The sequence below is a fragment of the Dryobates pubescens genome, chromosome 8 (genome assembly GCF_014839835.1).
Source record: "Dryobates pubescens isolate bDryPub1 chromosome 8, bDryPub1.pri, whole genome shotgun sequence".
Lineage (NCBI taxonomy): Eukaryota > Metazoa > Chordata > Aves > Piciformes > Picidae > Dryobates > Dryobates pubescens.
Window position 1 is genome coordinate 44,208,766 of NC_071619.1, and position 19,733 is coordinate 44,228,498.

General features: G+C 43.2%; 1 protein-coding gene across 1 annotated transcript; it reads right to left on the bottom strand.

Moving 5' to 3' along the window:
- Positions 1-1,465: 1,465 nt before the first annotated feature.
- On the bottom strand, positions 1,466-18,996 carry CD200 (CD200 molecule). The gene is made up of 4 exons (XM_009902853.2): positions 18,675-18,996; positions 18,078-18,341; positions 12,533-12,649; positions 1,466-1,580 (listed from the first exon to the last, which is right to left on the bottom strand). The coding sequence occupies exons 1-3, from the start codon at positions 18,967-18,969 to the stop codon at positions 12,537-12,539; spliced, it is 672 nt and encodes a 223-aa protein (XP_009901155.2). The 5' UTR covers positions 18,970-18,996; the 3' UTR covers positions 1,466-1,580; positions 12,533-12,536.
- Positions 18,997-19,733: the final 737 nt, after the last annotated feature.

Below are 19,733 nucleotides of genomic sequence, written 5' to 3' on the forward strand. Positions count from 1 at the left end.
ATGCCCGCAGAAAAAGCCAACACCCAAAACCCGGAACCCAGAAGCAGCAACCAGAACAGGAAGCCTCCCATGTTGCCATCTGAACTTCAAGCCCCATAATACTTCGCTCCAATTTGCAATTCTTTGCACTTTCATTTTGAAGTTAGCAAGACTGCAGTGTGGTATAAATAACAATAGCAGATTCAACTCAACCCAGGACAGGTCCCAGCTTTGAAGAGCAGCCCACTGTCTTTATCTGCTACCAAAATCATGCCAAAGCAGTAAATTCAGCTACTGATATTGTTACATTCACAGTATTGACAGAAGGGTTAGCTCATGGTGTAACATGGCACACAATGAGGTATGGAAAAGTGGCTTTTGACCAGTAGAGCATTTTGTCTGTGTTTAAAAAGATACCAGAAAAACAGAAAAAGAAGAAGAAAAAGAAGAAGAAAAAGAAAAAGAAAAAGAAAAAGAAAAAGAAAAAGAAGAAGAAAAAGAAAAATAAAAATAAAAAGAAAAAGAAAAAGAAAAAAGAGAAAGAAAAAGGATGAAGATGGACTATCTTATAGTGGTGCAAAGAATTATGGTAGGAAATACACAATTTCCTGTGTCCATCCCTCTGGGCTGGACTTCTGGACACAGGAAGTGAACACACCAGGGGGGCACCCAGCTCAAACTGCAACAGAATACTATTCCAAGCAGTATATAGGATGATCATGAGAACTATTGGCAAACCTACATTTCTGCATTTTAACAGTTAAAAAAGTGTAGGCTGGGATATCAACAGAGTTGCTTCAGAACGGAGTGAGAGTGACAGCAGAAAGAAAAGGGGTGGGAAAAAGGAGTGGAAAATGAGGATGCCAGTACTTTCACTACTGAGTTTTGCTATCATCTCCTCCTCCTTTACATACTAAATAAAAAAGTATTAGAAAAAAAAACCTTACATCAAAACAAATTTCTTATCACTCTTCCCAACTGTGGCTGCTACTGCTTCTGTCACTTGCTTGTAGCCCTGTAATTCTGACAGATTTACTGTGGTTTGGGTTCTGTGGCCTTGAGTCCAGCAGGTGCTTTCAAAGAGAGTTAAGCCATTCAGGTGTTGGCATATTCACACAGTCACTGAGGAAAAGAAGGATCTTTTGGATGAGAAAGAAAACCAGGTGACAGGAAGAGAGTGATGAATGAAGAATTGCTGCAAGCGAAATTGCAGGCAGATACTGGTACAAATTAAAACCCTCTTTACTTTCAGAGTGATTAGGCACTTGGAAGCACATGCCCAGAGAGCTTGTTGATCCTCCGTCCATAGATGACTTCAAATACTGGAAGAAGGAAAAACTATTTCTCAAAATAGCAGCACTGAGAGTGGAACAACCAAAGAAGATTTTGCCTGGCAGCAGAAGAGTGGATGAAGTGGTTCCTCTGGTCTTACTTGTTATGATTGTCTAGATCATGTAACAAACATTGCACTAGTCTTTTCAGTGTATGTGATGTATTTTTCTTCTATTGCTATTTCCTATCACCCAGTCAAGTTACTGCTTGTAGTGTTGACTTCATGGGCTGTAATGGTCTGGTAGGTGGAATGGAAATATTCTACAATCCTAGAAAAGAAAGGAAAAACAGGAAAAAGGATGAATTGTGGCCAGAGATGCTGCCTCAGGTGTTGGAGAGCAGTGTGATGAGCATTGGGACAGTGGGGGAAGAAAACACAGTGCAGAAAGTTAAGAGGAACAGTCACAAAACAACCCTTTGGTGAAATACTGTGGGACCTTCCCTGCTGTACAATGAGCAGCACATCTTCATGAGACATAATGAACCCGGCCTCGGGCTGTTCCCCGTTGCCTTCTTTGTTTACTACAGATGATACTTTTAAACTTATGAAGCTACCTTATCTTCCGCAGTAGAGATCCCTGCCACACAAACTGTGTCTAAACTTTTAACAGCTGAGCCCAGCAACAGTTTCCCTGAGCACCACAGGAGATGCCTGCAGAGCCTCAGACGGCACTGCTCCCAGTAGTCATTGCTCACTCCATCCAGACTCTCCAGAAGGGATTTTTGAAGGAATGTTCAACTCCCTCAGAATTTTGTTACACTTTTGTTAAAAGTGATAATTATTTTTCTTTCCTCCCCTTTTCTCCTAAAGCAGCAGAAATTAATTTTGGACCATCTTTATGAGAAAGCCTGAAAACCACAGCGTGGCAGGTATGACCACTTTGCACATCCTACCACGACACATAAGGCTGAAATTTGGAAAGATCAGCTTAAAAGCAGTTTCTGCCTCCAGGTAAACCCTGGATCAGCGAGCAGTTCAGCACTGCTCATGCTGCACAGCACTGTCAGCAGCAGAGAATGGAGTCAGTATGGATGACCAATATGATCTAGTATTGTTCATTTATTGAGGGAACTTCTACAGCTTATATAGACTGGGAGAGCATCGCTGGCACAGCTTCATTGGTTCCCCCCGAGTGACCACACATCGTACTGTTATAGATTATTGGTTGAACTACTAGTATCGTGCGAGGTTGTTGATGCAGGTCCTGTTATTCCCAGATAACTCTCTGTGTTTATAGCTACTAGTACCTTGCTTTAGTTGCAGTGCTGCAGGCACAGCACTGTTTTGCTAAGCTGCTAGCTACTTCTGCACTTATGCTGAGCACGGCCTACCACCATGTCAGGCTCTAAGCTTATACTGCCAGACTGCTCACACCCCTTATTGCTACCATTGCCACACAGCACCACCAGCCAGCCCTTAAAATTACCCCAGTCATCTATGGCTACACAGTGCACGCCATAACATTGCCCTCTCCCTCAGCATAAGCATGGCTTGAGATTCACTTGCTTGCATCTCCTGAAAACAGGATAAGGTACCTTGGATAAGGCAGCTTGAAAGTAAAGGGACCATTTTAATGCTTCTTTTTGAATGTAGAAATTTGCAGCTGACTGTGAAGCTTTACTGTGCATTTAAACAGTACGGGGAAAAAGCAAGAGAAAGAGAAGGCATTTCTGAACGGGAGACAGGGACTAGAGCATGAGAAATTTTCAGAATTCACCTAGCTGCATATAACAAGAATGATTCCTTGGGAGAAAAAAAAGGAAGAAAAAAGAAAAACCTAAAAGGTATTCTTCACTTCCTACAATATCAAATGAATCAAAAAAGTTATTAGACTGTTCTTTGTTTTCATTCAACTAAGAACATCAAAAATCAGTTCACCTTTTCAGAAAACAAGAAGACAAGATTAAGTGATTCATTTTTTAAAACAACAACTTGCCACAGAGCCACTTCCAGCCCAAACTTTAAAAAATGTATTTTAATTATGAAAGCCATACACAGCAGAATTCAGAATACAACAGTGACATCGGGAACATAGAAAACCCTAAAGGGATTTACATACTGTGGAAAGCAAACTAACTTCCTTGGTTGGTAATGCATCAATAAGTTTACTCAATATGTAAATACTTTGATATGTCAGAATGTCGTTCTGTTTCAGACCAAATTTATGGCATTACTTTTATGTGGCTTTGATTTTCCATCTCCTTATTTAATAAACCTGCATACAGCCAAAGTACTTTGGAAAGTAAAACCATTTCATAATTGAGCACGAGGAAGTAAACAAGAAATTGAAACAGTGAGGAAACTTCATTTAGCACAGGAGTGCTATTTTTTTCTCCCTTTTGGCTGTCAGACATTTTCTTTTCTGGTTATATACAAAGCCCCAGTGTCAGAATGTTATGGAATATAGTTCCTTAATTTATAAACGGTATGGCAAGTATTAATAAAAATATCCATAACCTTTTATTAATATGAAAGATTGCCAAAACTGTATTAAATAGGTTCAGTGTACAGTGAGAATATATTTACAATAGGAATGTACAGGAATTAGGCAACTATGACAGTGTCAACAATTTTATGCAAACCAGGAGGAATATCAAAAAGAGAGAACCCCAGGAGCGAAATGGCTCTCGACCACAGTAGAGGGGAGACTCGGTAAAAACCATACAGCCAAAGAGGCAATGAATTAACCACTCACAGCTGGTTCCACCCAAGTGGGAGTGCTGCTGTGTGTATCTGGTGGGGCTTTGGGGTGCTCTCATGAGCCAGGCACGGCAGGTTGCCGGCAGGAATGCCACGCGGTCGTCGATGGCTGGTCTGGCTTCAGCAGATGGCGGGTGGTTTTCGACGCGTTCTTCGCCACGGGCGCTGGCTTTGTCCTGGGGAAACTGAGGCACAGCAAAATCCTGGTTGCAAGGGGAAGCAGGCTTGGCTCTGACTCCTAAGCTCAAGGCTTCTCTGGTAGCTTGCAGTGTAGGCTCCTGCCTTTATCCCAGGCTCTGGACTGGAGGCAATGCAACTCGAGGCAAGCTCAAGCCAGACAAGGTACAAGCAGGTTCAAGCAAGGCAAGACTTGGGCAAGGCTTAAGCAAGGCAAGGCAACTAGAGATTGGCCTGTATATAAATCCTGCCTGAGATTCAAGTGGGCCAATAAGGCAAATGAAGCCAGGACATGGTTACCCAATGAAAAGGGCTCTGCCAGGCTGTGGCCATGAAAGGCAGAACCATAGGCCTGGTCAGGCAGGAGCAGTGAGCAGCACACGTGCCCTTACCCCAGATGCAGGTTGTTTACCAGACACACTTGGTCCTGTCCCCTTTGCTCCTTTTCCTGTGTTACCCTGGCTTTCTGCAGGAAGGAGGGGGAGAGTGGGACCATATCTGGACACATTAGGTATGGGTATGCACTGGAGCCATTTGGCCCTACCATGACATGGAATTAAAAGGAAAAAGAAGGACTAGAAAATTATTTCACAATGAAATATGAGCACAGATGCGATGCACAGGGTAGAAATTATGTTAATGACATGTAGTAAAGGCTTCCCTGTTTCCAAAGAGAAGGCTTTGCTTTTAGTAGCCTATACTTCAACACTCCTCCTTTAGAGGTGGGCACAACAAATTCTGAGATGTTTCCCACACTGCCACCTTCATTCTGTCTGCATCATATTTCACCCTTCCAGACAAAAACTGCAGCCATGCCCCAGGAGATCTGAATTCATCCATACACTTCCCACTCGTTCCTCCTCTGCCACTCCTTCTCCCAGATCTTCTCCAAACCAGAAAGTAGGACAAGAGGCATTCATTTTCCAATGAAATATACTGGGGGAAAGCGTAACAATTTAAAGTACTAGCCATCCCTGTCCTTCACAACAACAACAGGTAGCACTAAGTTGTGGAAAGCATGCCCATGATCTCTCTTCATATGCTGTAGACTGGAGGGTACTGTCAGACATGTCACTGTGAACAGAAAAGTAACTAACTTACAGGGAGAAGGAGTGGTTGGGAAGCAGTGTGTGAACAAACCCAGAAAACATCTTCATTTGGGCTGGAAAATATTTCTGTCTATGGAAACCTGATGGGCAGCCTGGCAGCAGAATTATACCCCTCGAGTGAAATTTTTCATATGGGGGTGAGGTGGGTTGTGGTTGGGTTTTTGGTTCTGGTGGTGTTGGTTGGTTGTGGTTTTTTAAGCTCTGTTTGGCTACAATATTTTTGTACTGTTGATAACATTTGGTAAAAGTGATTAGTTTGTTAGCCTTTGTTTCTTTGAGATAACAGAACACAGATGGCTAAGGACACCATCTTTGTAGGTCTTAGATAAGGAGATGATAAACTGTGGAAGGAAAAGTACTACATTGTGAAGTAAGCTTCTAAACAATTAAGTCTCTAACAAGTCCACACCTCTCTGAGCACACATTAACCTCGGAGTCAGCTACCTAATGGTGTGGCAGGAAATCAGGGGGATTCTTGGAGACCCTTCCTCAAAATTCCCCAGAGTGCAGGAGAGACATTTGCATATACTAGCATGAGCTCCAAAAGGTTGACAAATATGTTACTCACTTCCCAGAAATACATGCATAGAATGCTGATATATATTCTCTGTAAGATGCTCTCTGTAGGAGCGATCCCCTGTGCGCCTGGCTGTAAATAAAAAGGTTTGCTGAAGTCAGCCTTGGGGAGTTTACTTGCCATTTTCAGTAACACTGTGTGCTTCAGGTTTTGAGTTTTCTTGGGGTAGTGTTAAGAGGCTGCTGTAAGCAAAGCAACTTTCTCTTAACAACTCTGTACATTTTTTCTCTTTTAGGGCATTCTAAATAGGACAAATATAATCTCTTACTCATGATAAAGCCACACTTGAGAGGAAACCAAGGCAATTCTAAAATGAGCCTCCCCACCTAGGACACAACAGTCAGAGCTCACTCTGTGAGTCGGGTGTGTTATTTCCATCTACCTCCTGAAAGAGGTTCCCAGTTCACCATCCAAAAGGGTGGCATTTAGCTGTCACCTCAGGAAAAATTATTCTGAAAAATCTTCTAAAATGGAGCTGTTATGTCGTTCTCAGCTACCCAGAATCTCACTATTCAAGAAATAGCTGTGTCAAAGCAAATCCACTGAAGAAATAAGCCAAATCATGCAGATAAAGTAAGAACTGCCGTAATTTTTAAGCCAAAGCTTAGAAACACCGCCTTCCCCAAACTGAATAAGCACTAGAGCATGCTGCTGTAATGGCTGCTTTACTATGAACAAAGCAATGGAAAGTTTGCACAGGTACTTGCCACTTCAAATTTGCCCAAATAACAGGAATCTCCTGCACAAGATTTCCGTATAGACCTGTCAGGACATCTTTGACCACCACAATAGAGGTTGCTGATGCTACACAGGACACCCAAATCAGCCAAGTTGCACTTTGCAGCTTATCAGATCTGAATCTGTGTTATCTGTAGCAACTTTGAAACTCCAAAATAATCACCACATCTTAAATTCCAGCTCAAGGTATTAAGTGATCTCTAGCTGTCAACAAAGAGGCATTTTCAACCTATAAACCAGCACTTCTGTGACATTTCAGGTACACTGAGTTTCAGCATTTGTGTGAATTACAGTTAGTTGGTTGTATTGGGACACAGAAATCTTGAAACAAAGGACTTACTGCTGCTTAACTAAGCTCTGTAACATTTGCACTTGAAAGAAAAGCTGAATGTTTCAATTTCCAAACAGAAAAACAACATTGCCATGTTGGCACTTTCACAGAACATTTTGTTGTTGTTGTTCTGACCTAGTCCCTTCTGTGACTCCAAATTTTCTTCCTCCAGGCTCACCTGATCTGCTCAGCTTTATTAGGTCACATAATATATATTCAATAACAAGCACTAAGAGTTTTTAGTCCTGTCACAGCTTTTTAAACTCAAACATACTCTTTGACCATTTCTAAAGCTTTCTACATGGCAAAACATGCATAAGCTACCTGAGAGAAACCAATGCTTTAAAAACTGATAAACATCATACTGGCCTTTATATCCATTTGTGAAACAGCCCTTCCTCACAGAGCACCACAAGCCACCAGAGAACTGTTGATATAGAGTTTTATATTCCTGCAGACTGCTAAGTCAAAAAGCTTTTTAACTGGCCAGGCTGAAATACAAGTATCCTGCAAGCCTGGGGGTTGGTCTCTTCTCCCAGGCAACCAGCACCAGAACAAGAGGACACAGTCTCAAGCTGCACCAGGGGAGGTTCAGACTGGATGTTAGGAAGAAGTTCTACACAGAGAGAGTGATTGCCCACTGGAATGGGCTGCTTGGGGAGGTGGTGGAGTCACCGTCACTGGAGGTGTTCAGGAGGAGACTTGACAGGGTGATGGGTTTTGTTGATTAGATGGTGTTCGATGATAGGTTGGACGCCATGATCTTGAAGGTCTCTTCCAACCTGGTTTATTCTATTCTATTCTATTCTGACCCTCATCCTTGCCCTCAACCAGTTCCTCCTTGAGAGCCTCATACCTGTTCTGCAGGAGCACTGTGGGTGGTGTGCTTCTGAAAGGAGCAGGTTTGCTCCATTGGTATTGTTTGTTTTGTTGGGTAGCTGCCTGTTCCCATTTGCCCTGCATGGGTGAGCTACTGCAGGAGGGCTGGGGGCTACCTGATGAGAGGATATTGAATGCTCTGTTCCACTAAGAGTTGACTTCTGTCCTGTACTTGTAAAGATCAGTTTGTGGAAGTTATTTATCTCCTTCTCACTCTCCCTGATGCTTCTTAACCTACTCACCTCTTCCCTGAGCTCCATCACTTCACCTGGAGCTGTGCCAACCGGCTGAGCAGGTCAAAAACCTGCTCACACCTCACACACCCACAGTTAGTGTTGCCCTCTGTTGCCTCTGAAAGGCTGTGGCATCCCTCACAACCTGGATGCCAGTCTCCATTTTGGTAGGTGCAGAGAGCAGTCTTCCTCCTCCGAGTAGCCACCACCATGCCTTCAGTAAGGCTGAAGCACCTCGTGCCCTGCCACACAGCCTGCTCATGCCAGCTACTGAGCTGATTCACAAGGAGCCCCTGGGGCACCCTCAGTCACTCTTGGCTCTCCCTGTGCCGGCCTGGCGCTCCCAGCTCTCTGACCATGCCGCTCCCTCTCACACCCCACTCATAGGCTGCCAGCCGCGCACAGGCTGCTGCCTGCAGCTCGCAGCCTGAGAGCCTCTGCCGGTGTCGCCGGGGTTTAAATCTCCAGCGGCTTCTCCGGGAACGTCCCCAGCCACGTTGCCCTCTGAGGCAGCCTCGAGGGAGCCTCCGAGTCGGGTCGGGTCGCCTCTGCCCCTCTCCCTCTCGGTCTCCCTGTCCCCGGGAGCCCTCTTTTCTCAAGAGCTCGGCACGGCACGGAGCTAGCCGGTGCGGATGCAGTTGCCTCGCAGCTCTCAGAAGATACCTTGACGGAGAAAGGCACCCAGCCACTGAAATAAAAAGCTGCTATCTTACTTTACAAACTAGGCATTCTAGACTGAAAAGGCTTTGCTTTTTTATCTAGCACAGAATAAAGAAGAGTATTAAACCCACAGATAATAGCCTCAGACAGGTATCTGTATCTGCCAGCCAGCATTATTAGCTCTCCGTTGTGCTGGTACAAAAAGCACATCCATAAATAGGTACAAAGGCTCTGCTCCTCATTCCACAATAGTCTGAGGGTACTAGAGGAGAAAACCAGGGAAGGGCTTCCTTGTTATTGTCTCTTGGATGAATTGACTGCAACTGATGTTTTGAAGAGCGTAAAGGTTATCAGGGAAAAACAAGTAACTGCAAAACAGGCTGTGGTTCACAACGTGCTGCTCAGATGGGAGCTAAGGAGGAGTAGGAGATTTCCTCATTACAATGTGGTATTTGTAGTGTGGAAATGCACCATAAACTCTGCATTAACAATTTTGTGTATTCTTGGCACTCTAAGAACTTAGCCAGGAAACTGACAGCCAAATCATACACAAGATAAATTGTAAGTAACTTTCAGTAATTGGCAGAAAATTGCATCTAGTAAAGAAAGGGGGAAAAAATATCAGACTGTGACAGAGTGACCAAACCACACCACTACTGGGAATTTTGGAACAAACAAGGCCCTCGGGGACACAGATGTATATTCAGAACATGGACTACACATTTGCCTGTGCTGGTCACTGAAGGAATAGGATCAGCTGGTCAAAATTATTCTGGGTGAAGTAATGCTGCCTTTATGCAAAAAGGATCCAGGTCAGTGCATTGCATTTTCAAAACTGAAGACCGAAACCCAGCTGAAAAGATAAAGAGTAAGGCTGACAAAAACTGAACAAAAAGAACAGAGATTGCAAAAGTCACATCCTGGCGTCACAGTCAATCAAAATCCGTAACTGGGGAGGAACACAAACAACTGCGGGCCCTCAAATCCTACTTTTGTTGATAAACCCTAAACCAACAAATTTACACCCAATGCTAAACACTGCTCATCTAATTTACCCTCTCTGCCCCAAAGAACAGCTATTACATGAAGTCCTGACCCTAAGACACACTGGCACAATCATAGGGCTAGGGATCTTGGCATCCTCACCCAGGCAGTGGGACATGAGTCCCCACTTCTCTTGCCGACACAGGGGGCCTCAAGTTTGAGGCCCTTTTCAGCTAAAGCGTAAGGGGCACAGTGCTTTCAGTTTAAACATGTTACACCTTTCTGTGTCACATGCTTTCCTTAGAAGGCAGGGGAAGCGAGATTTGTTCAAAGGTTCCAAAGTAATGTATAGGCTCTGGTGTTGGGCAGCGCAATGATGTCTCCATTGCAAGAAATCATGTCTTGCATGACCTGTGACATGGCATAAGGATGCATGAAATTACTTGAGGGTTCCAAGCCTGATACCTAGCAGGTAGTGCTGAATGTAAGAAACCTGCTGTGAAGCTAACTGTACTACCTCCTGGGAATGGTTGTAAGCCGTGGAACCACATGCAGGCATTGCCTGCAAAACTGCTAATATCCAAGGCTCAGAATCATGCCCAGGAGGTACATTAACATCCTCAGCCTAGTCTACACATGAACAACTTAAGCCTTGTCAAGCAGTGTTTCGCTGACTGACCTTACTCCCGCTTCAGGTACTAGTGTACTCAACACCCTGGTGTGGTTCTCCTCATCTGGAATGCAACAAAGGGGCTTTGAAACTCTGCAAGGCAGCACCTGCACTTTATAGTGCTCTCTTTGTGTGATCACCCTTTGATCTGCTCTAGTAAATTCTCCCCTAAGGTGTCTTCTTTCAAGGTCTGCTCAGTACAAGGCCATTTGTGTTTGTAATGGTTGTTCTAGAAAAAAGATACATTTTTCGTGTAAGCATTTAATCTCTTTCTTCTGATCCTTAAAAAAAACCCATAAAATTAAGAGCCACCTTCTTGCCCTTTAACTTCAGGTTGCTCTGAAAATTCAACAGATTTTTTTTTAAGTTGCTTATAGGATCAGTGAGAAACTCACACCTGTTTTACAATTAAGAAGTTATATTTGGGGTGTAAAAAGTGTTAATTTCTCTTTTTCTCAGTGAAGATTTTTGTGTTTCTGGCAGTAGCAGATTTACTAGGTCAACCACTCTTAACAGCAGATACTGTAGGTCTGAAGTTCACAATAGATGGGTCTGATACTCCAGGAAACACTTATTGGTATCACATTATCATTATGAAGAGAATGTATAAATGTTCACAGATTGAGCTAATGTATGCTGGCGTTTCTAAATGTATTAGTAGAACTTACAGAAGATGTGGGAGCCCAGAGCTGACAGATAATAAGATGTTTACCAACCTTTGGATTCGTAGCAATAACAGAAAACCTACCACTGGAACAGGTGAGAAAAAGGTATTGAAAACCCTCTGTGAGGGTATGAGACACGAGTGACAATAAACAGCGAGTCTGAGAGTCGGCATGCTGCGGGAAGGGAGAAAGCGTGTAAGCATCTCCAGATAACAGGGTGCTTGTCTACAGAAAGAGGTCTTTGCCTGACTGTGGCAAGTGACCACTTCTCCATGAACTTGCATCAGTAAGTTTGTATTCAGGCATGCCATCCTGGGACCCAGCTGGCCAGGCCCAAGATATTGGGGCTCGCAGATTGAAACCTACAACAAGCATTTTTGATCCAGTCAAAATAAACTACAGATGACCATCAAAATTCTGTGATTTCTGAAGTCTAAGGCCTCCCCCCTCCTCTAATTTTTTCCTGTCAGTCTCTTACATATGAGGACATTCAGCATTAGCAGACTCCTACTATATCATATTACATTGCTTGTCTTAAAAATACAAAGAGAGTACTGTGAGGGTCCTGAGGGCATGAGCAGGTTTCTCCCCAACATACCTCTTTGCTAGAAATTCTGAGCATACTGTGGTAGTTTTAGGCTATGTCTTTAAAATTTTTCACAGATCTTGAGCAGAAAAGTACTAAAATGTAAATAAATCACTATTGGGTGTAAAAAGGAAAATAGAGATAATTCTAAATGATCCCACTGGAGAGATAAGGAACTTAGACTAGTTATACCAAAACGCTATCTCTCTTCTTGCTTCTTCGCTCTGGGAGAGACACTAACTTGCTTCTGCTTGATCTTGGCTCATTGTTTTCAATAAGTCTAATGTCCCTCTGCTCCTTTCTCTTTTTCCTTTTGTCCAGGGGGGTAAGGAGGAGGCAAGGAGGGAGAAGCTAGTAGCTTTCCCTGGTCTTTGACCAGGGGGGCCTTCTGCTGTTTATTAATTGTAAGTATCTGTTGATCCTGTATATTTTTAACATATTCATTGCAGTCCATTGCAGATTATAGTTTTCCTTGTAAATACAGCTTTCATTTGCTTCTAACAGAGCTGGTCTGGTGAATTTAATGGTAGGGGAAAATTTCCAACCCACAAAAGCATACTTACACCAAACACTTCTGCTGTACTCCCTGAAAATGCAAATGACCAATTAATTACTTCTGCTAAGACTTGTGCTGGAAAAAAACCCATGAGCAGCATGTCCTGCTCTGCTTGCATCCTCCCCTCACAATTTGTAGTCTGGTATTGTCCCTCAGCAGTAGCAGTGGGAAAACAGCTCAATGTCACAACTGAGGTAACCTCTAGTAAATGTAAACACATTATTGTAAAGTTTACTTGTCCACTGTGACAGTCTTATAGCCCCTAATAGCATCTCAGCATTCTTCTCACTCTTCTGATGACTGGATCCAATATGGGGCTCTATGAAAACTCTTGGTTTCCATGCATCAGACTCACCATTTCAACCCTTCCTGCATATCCTCTTCCTCCAGCACAGTGTGGTCAGAATCAGAACTGTTATGACAATTAAAATCCCCCCAGGAATCATCAGCCAAAGCAATGAGGATCCCTCTTCTGTGAAAACAAAAGAGCAAAAGTTACAAACTGAGCTAGTTTATGCAGGAAAAAGAGCAAAAAGAGCCAAGAGATTGTTTGACTAATGACAACGGTTCCTCGTCAAGACTGTGAAATGTACTGCTGAGCTTCACGACAGCAGCAATTGCTCTAAAGGGAACCTGTATATTTTCAGAGAGAAACCTACTTGCTAACAGAAAATGCTTAGTGAAAAGGTGTGCTCATGTTCATCCATGGCAAAGAAAACACTCCATACCTGATGTGGCATGTGGCATACATAGATAGGCAGAACTTTATGCAAGCCTTGCCACTTTCAAAAGAGGCTTTTTGTTCATCCAGAATTTGATCTTTTTGTTTGCAACGTACGAGTTATTCCTTTACTGTTAAACATTTATCGCTGTTGGAAAGGCTAAATTAAGTTTCAGAAATGAAGACCAGCTATATTTTAATGCCTTTAAGTAGCTCTACCTGACATCTGAGTGTAAATGTCCCTTCTGGGTTAGACACTAGCTACCTCATTTGACTGCCATTAATCAAGTAACTCAGTGGAACCAAACCAAAACCATCACATGTTTTAACCAAGCTGAGTCAAACTACTAATTTGATTTTAAAATCTTATACTTTAGAGAAAGATAAAACAACAAGGTGTTAGCTGATTTTTCCATTCTCCTAGCAAGGAATAACAGTCTGTCTTTCCTGCTTTTAGAGATAAACATTTCCTTCTTAAAAGCCCAGAACAAAAGAATACTGCATTTGACCCAGACCAAAAAGATTTATTATCATCCTCAGAATTAATCTGATTTTGAACTTTTGGAGAGAAGATACTGAAAGTCAGATCTTACTCTTCACTACTATAACAATCACTTCTTGAGCACATAATTGGGAATTAACACGCATTTCCAAACTGCTTTTCCTGCCTTCCTAATTTCAAGTGGGACTTCCTTTGAAGGCTCTGTATTTGTAGAAACATGAATTCTAAATCATCTAAGTTAAAACTCCTGCACGAACTGAGAATGGTACTTCAACATTTAATGTTTCTATTTCTCATATATAGAACCGGGTAGAAAGCCTTTCCAGCAGCAGAGAATGTTGGAAGAAGAAATAAATCAGCACTACAAGGTATTTAGACATTACACTGATATATTTAAGATATTCCCATAAAAATAAAATGATTATCCTCCTGCCTGTCTGAAAGCACTGCTTGTCCCTGACCTAGAGCAAAAATGTCAGAGAAACTATAACACAACACACAGGGGGACTGTAGCCAGACATGTAGTAAGGTTAACTGAAATATTTGGATAATTCTTGTTCAAGGCTCGTTTGGTACTAATTGTGAAGCTTCAGTATGTAATAAGTGAGCTACAGAGTTTTTACTTCATCAGTCTCATAGTCCTGACTGAACAATGAAGTATTTAATAAGCACTTGGGAGAGGTTTCACAGTATCTTGTTCTCGTGGGAGGCTTCAACTTCCCAGATGTGTGCAGAGGGGAAGCAGTCCCAGAGATTCTTAGATTGCATGGACACAGCTGGTGAAGGAGTCAAATAGAGGAGGTGCCTGCCTGGACCTGCTCTTTTGTTAACAGAGAAGGACTTGTAGAAGATATAACAGTCAGAGGCCATCATGGGCTAAGTGATAATGAAATAATAGTTTTCAGCTCTCAGAGAAGGAGTCGTGTAGCAGAACTGCCCCTTGGACTTCCATAGGGCAGACTTGGGCCTGTTCAAGAGAATGATTGGCAGTGTCTCTTGGGAGGCCTTCCTGAACAACAAAGATGTCGAGGAAGTCTGGGCCTTCTTCAATAAGGCAATCTTAAAAGTGCAGGGGCATCCATCCCCATGTGCTGAAAGACTGGCCAGCAGGGAAGAAGGCCAGACTGGCTGAATGGAGAGGCTTTGGCTGAACCTCAGGAACTAACAGAAGGTTACAGAGGTCTACAAAGATGCAGTGAAGCTACAGAGGGAAAAAATTAGAAGGGCCAAATCTCAGCTGTATCTCTCAGTCTAGCTACTGCCATAAAAGATAATAAAAATTGCTTCTATAAATCAATTAACACAAAAGGAGGACCAGGGAGAATCTCTATCCTTTATTGTATGCAGGGGGAAACACTGTGACTAAGGACGAGGAAAAGACTGAGGTATTTAATGCATTCTTTATGCCAGTCTTTAATAGCAGGACTAGTTGTTTGCTGGATAGTCAGTTCCTTGATCTGGAAGAGAGGGAGGGGAAATAGGAGACCTCCATATTTCAAGAGGAAATGGCAAGTGACCTGCTGAACCACCTAGACACACATCTATGGGGCCAGAGGGGTTACACCCAAGAGTGCTGAAGAAACTGGTGGATGTACTTACCAAGCCACTCTTCATGAGCAGTCCTGGCTAACATGGGAGGTCCCAATGGACTGGCAAATACCAAATGTGATGTCTATCTACAAGAAGAGCCAGAAGGAGGATGTGGGAAACTACAGACCTGTCAGACTGACCTCAGTGCCAGTGGAGGTCATGGAACAAACCACACCGAGTGCCATAACATAACATTTACAGGACAATTTGACAAATTCTCCTCCAAAGAAAGTGGTAGCCCTGAATTCTCTGTTCTATTCTTACAGTCTCCTTGCAGCTCCCCCATAGAGCAAAGGAATTTGGGGTTACCCCCTTTACTTCAGCCTAAAACCTATTTAAGGCCCAGTCAGCATAGGTTCATAAAGGGCATGTCCTGTTTAATGAACCTAATTTCTATGACAAGGTGACTCACTTGGTGAGTGAAGGAAAGGCTGTGGATGATGTTTACTTAGACTTCAGTAAAGCCCTTTGATACTGCTCCCCACAGCACCCTCATGAAAAAAATGCCTGCCCTAGGCCTGGATGGGTGTACCCTCTGCTGGATCAAACACTGGCTGCATGGCCAGTCCCAGAGAGTGGTAGTGAATGAGTTAAATCCAGTTAACAGCCTGTTACAAGTGGCTCAGTGCTGAGGCCACTCCAGCTTAGCATGTGTATAAATGAGCTTGACTTACAAACACCAAGTTAGCTGGGAGTGTCAAGGGTAGGAAGGCTCTTCAGATGGACTTGAACAGGCTGATCAATGGACCGAGGCAAATTTTAAGGGTGTTAACAAGGCCAAGGGCCAAATCCATTGCAACACTACAAGCTTGGGGCTCAGTGGTTGGAAAGCTGCTTGGCAGAAAGGGACCTAGGGCTGTTGTTCAAGCAGCAGTGTGCCTGGGAGGCCAAGAAGCCCAGTGGCATCCTGGCCTGCATCAGGAACAGTGTGACCAGCAGGAGTCAATAAGTGATTGTGCCACTGTACTCCAAACTGGTGAGGCTGCACCTCGAGTACTGTGTTCAGTTTTGGGTGCTGCAGTATAAGACAGACATCAAGGTGCTGAAGTGGGTCCAGAAAAGGGCAACAGAACTGGTGAAGTGCCTTGAGACTGTGTCTCACGGCTGAGTCAGCTGGGGTTGTTTAGTCTGAAGAAAAGGAGACTAAGGGGAGACCTTATTGCTCTCTACAACTCCCTGAAGGGAGGTTGTCATGAGGTGGGTGCTATTTTCCTCTCACAAGTCAAAACTGATAGTCAAAATTGATAGGACAAGAGAAAATGGCATCAAGTTACGCAAGGGAAGATTTAGGTTAGACATTAAAGGAAAACTTCTATAATGAAAGCGTTACCAAAGACAAAGGTTGCTCAGGGATGTGGTTGAATCACCACCCCTAGGTGTATTTAAAAGCAGTCTAGAGATGTACTCAAGGATATGGTGTAGTAGGGGACCTTGTAGAGTTAGATAATCACCGAATGCCAGATTGGAAGGCAAGGCTGGAAGGATCGTCTGGTCCAATCTCTTTTGGTAATACTATAAATGAGTTGGCCCAGGACCCTGTCAAGTTCAGTCTCAACACTGTCCAATGCAGGAGAATCCACTACTTGCCTTGGAGATTATTCCAATGTCTAACTGTTCTCACTGTGGAAATTTTTCTTCTGGATTTCAGTTGGAATCTCCCTAGGAATAACCAATTACACCTTGTCTTTTCCATGTGACTCCTTGTAAAAAGGGAGTCTCTATCCTCATCATAGACACCCTTTATTCACTGGTACATAGTAATAAGGTCTCCCCTAAGACTTCTCTTATCAAGGTTAAACAAACCCAGTTCTGTCAGCCTTTCCTGAAATGGCAGGTCTTCCAATCCTCAAATCATTCTCATGGCCCTTCTCTGGACACGTTCCAGCCTGTCTGCATCTTTTTGAATAGCAGGGACCAAAACTGCCTACAGTACTCCAGGTGTGATCTGCAGTATGCTAGGTGTGATGTGACAAGTGCTGAATAGAATGGAATAATAACTTCTTTATCTCTGCTGGTAATGTCCTTGTTGATGCAACCCAGCATCCTGTTGGCTTTCTTTCCTGCTGCAGCACAATCTTCACTCATGCTGAGCTTGTTGTCTACCAAGGCTGGATGGAGACATCCATGTGGATGCCAGTCTGAGCTGCATTCCTGGGTATAATGGTTGGATTTGAACATCTTGAAGGTATTTTCAAACCATAGTGATTCTCTGTAGATGTCAGGTGAAAATATTTATGTCTTTAGACTCTAGACACTATGAAAGCCTATGTAAAAACTGAAGTTTGACTTCCTACAAAACACGTGGTGTGTCTAAAACTCACAGGGCCCTGTGGCCATTTAGGCTGGGTGCCTCCACAAAGAAGCCACAGAGTTGAGACCTCCAGCGTCTAGAGTGTCCAGCCCGTGGGTGGACACAGGAAACAGTGCATTTCTACCCATAAATCCTGCACCTTTATAAATCTGTCACCCAAGTTATTGCCTTTCTCCTTCTTCCCTCTCTGCTCCCATGGGAGAGAGAGAGTCTCTGTATCTGGTAACAATAGGGGAGTATCACAGGCCTCAGCAACGTTTTTCCCCTGTGCAATCTTGGCCTATTCAGGCCGAATGCCAGGGTAAAAAGAGGGGGCAGTTCAGGCCTGTCCAGCCTGAAACCAACCTAGCAATGGGGGGATAGAAAAAGCCCTGAAGGGAAGCATTGGGCTTTTGGTCTGGTGTAAAAGAACTTCATATGTTTTGCTACACTCACCACTAATGCTGTGTAGTTTTTCTAGTGTATTAATTGCTTTTCCATTTAAATTTTCCATGACTATGCAATCCATTTGTGTGAGTGATAACACTCTTTTGCCCCGTTTGGAACAATAGAGCAATCTGTCCTGCTCTAAACTAGGGCAGTCCCTAACTGAGTAGTTTGATTTCCCCCCTCTTGTAGAAATCCCCAATATGTTATTGTCTCAAAGATGGCATTTCCTTTCTTCTTACGTGGCACATATTTCACTCCTTCCTCTTCCCAGTAGATTCCCATCTAAGCATGCTACTGCAAAACATGGAGTCAAGAGAACACTACCAAGTAGCTTTGTCTTCACCTACCTCCTCTCATTTCCACAGGCAATTCCATTTTTTCATTCACATTGCTTACTCTGCATGTCAAGTCCTTCACAATGATGCTCTGAGTGTTGATCTCCAATTTACTAGTGACAGAGACCATCCCATTGATGTGCTTGACTCTCTCCTGTGTAGGAGTAGAATTGAACAAGTTGTTCCACATGATGGTGGGCTCTGGGAGGCCAACAGCATTACAGACGGCTACCAAATGATCTTCAGATATGTTGTAATGGACAGATGCATTGAGACCTTCCAAGACACAAATGAGACAACCCATCACAACAATGAATGTCTGGTCACAAACAGTGGCAGCAGTTTAACCATTATCAGTGACAGCAAAGCTTATTAGTTTTGCACTGAGCCCCATGACACAGGAATGCAAAAACTTAATTGACTCGTGTCCCTTCACAGTTCAATACTCCTTCCCTTTCACTGAAGTTATATACCCAAAAGGTTTCACTTAACCTGACATTCTAGCTTTGAAAATAATGTTAACAATTTCTTGATCCTTGGACTTAAAATGCTGTAGGTGAAAAAACATCTTTTTCTCCACTAGAGAGATATCCCTAGAGAGAACCTCACCAAGGACACTCAGGCAGGTATGTCCTGTCAAGGAGCCAAAAGGGAAAGTATTGAAGAGACATGTGTAACACCCTGAATCATCCATCCTAGTGTCCCAAAAAGTGATGCTTGTCTCATTGAGTACCAGACTCGTGACATTCATTCGGCCTTGATAGGGTTCGTGAATCTTTAATCCTTTTATGTTACTGTAGGTAGCTATATTACTGTGTGAATTTTCAGAGTCCTTTTGCCATGTCACTTGCACAACATCCCTGGGTTCTGTCAGAGCACAGCTGAGAGTCACATTGTTGCCCATCTTCACATTTCTGTGTTCAGCCTGAGGAACCACTGCAACAACATGAAATAGTTAGCAAAATGGGCAGGTTTCACACATTTTCAGAAGCCTAATGCTGATTCTAAGGCATGTACTACCCATAAACACAATTTAATCAATTACATATTCTTTATATGGATTTTCCCCCACCAGAAAGTCCTTGTCCTACACCCTCCAAGAAATCAGTGCAGTTATTTTGATTTACAATGGCTGAGGCTCTGACTGTCTCCTAACCTGTTTAAAAGACACACCATATTTCTGTACACATATGGTCCTGCAGACTTCCCACAATTAAATGAGATCATGGCTTCCCATTCTCAGCAAAGACTCTGTTTTTGTTTCCTAAAAGGTAGAGGAGGTTTGAATGCACAAGATCATTCTCAGAGAATTGAGCAGCAAAATGAGATAAAGAGAATTTCTGGACCACAGCTTCAAAGTGCTTTTGAGAGGAAGTGGAAGAAAAAGAGATTTGGTCCCAAGGCAAGGATCCACTACAGGAAGTTGTGAACTCAGGAGAACAATGGTATCCAGTATCATCATACATATGGGATACTGCATGTCCCTCCCATCTTCAAATGCTCATGCAGGACATCCTGTGCCACAGTTCAATGTCTATGCCCCAGCCATCCATCATATGACAAATGGTACCAGCAATCTACACTTCACCTGTCATTGCCTCTGACTTTTGAAGCCTCAGAATCAGAAACCAGTTCTCCAACCATTTTCAGTCAAATTTCAGGAAATTC

Coding starts and splice junctions, on each gene's coding strand:
- CD200 (XM_009902853.2), bottom strand. CDS start 18,969: ATGGGCAACAATGTGACTCTCAGCTGTGCTCTGACAGAACCCAGGGAT. Junction 18,342..18,674: donor TACCTGCCTGAGTGTCCTTG/GTGAGGTTCTCT, acceptor GTGTCTTGGAAG/GTCTCAATGCATCTGTCCAT. Junction 12,650..18,077: donor GCCTGTGGAAATGAGAGGAG/GTAGGTGAAGAC, acceptor TTGTTTTCACAG/AAGAGGGATCCTCATTGCTT.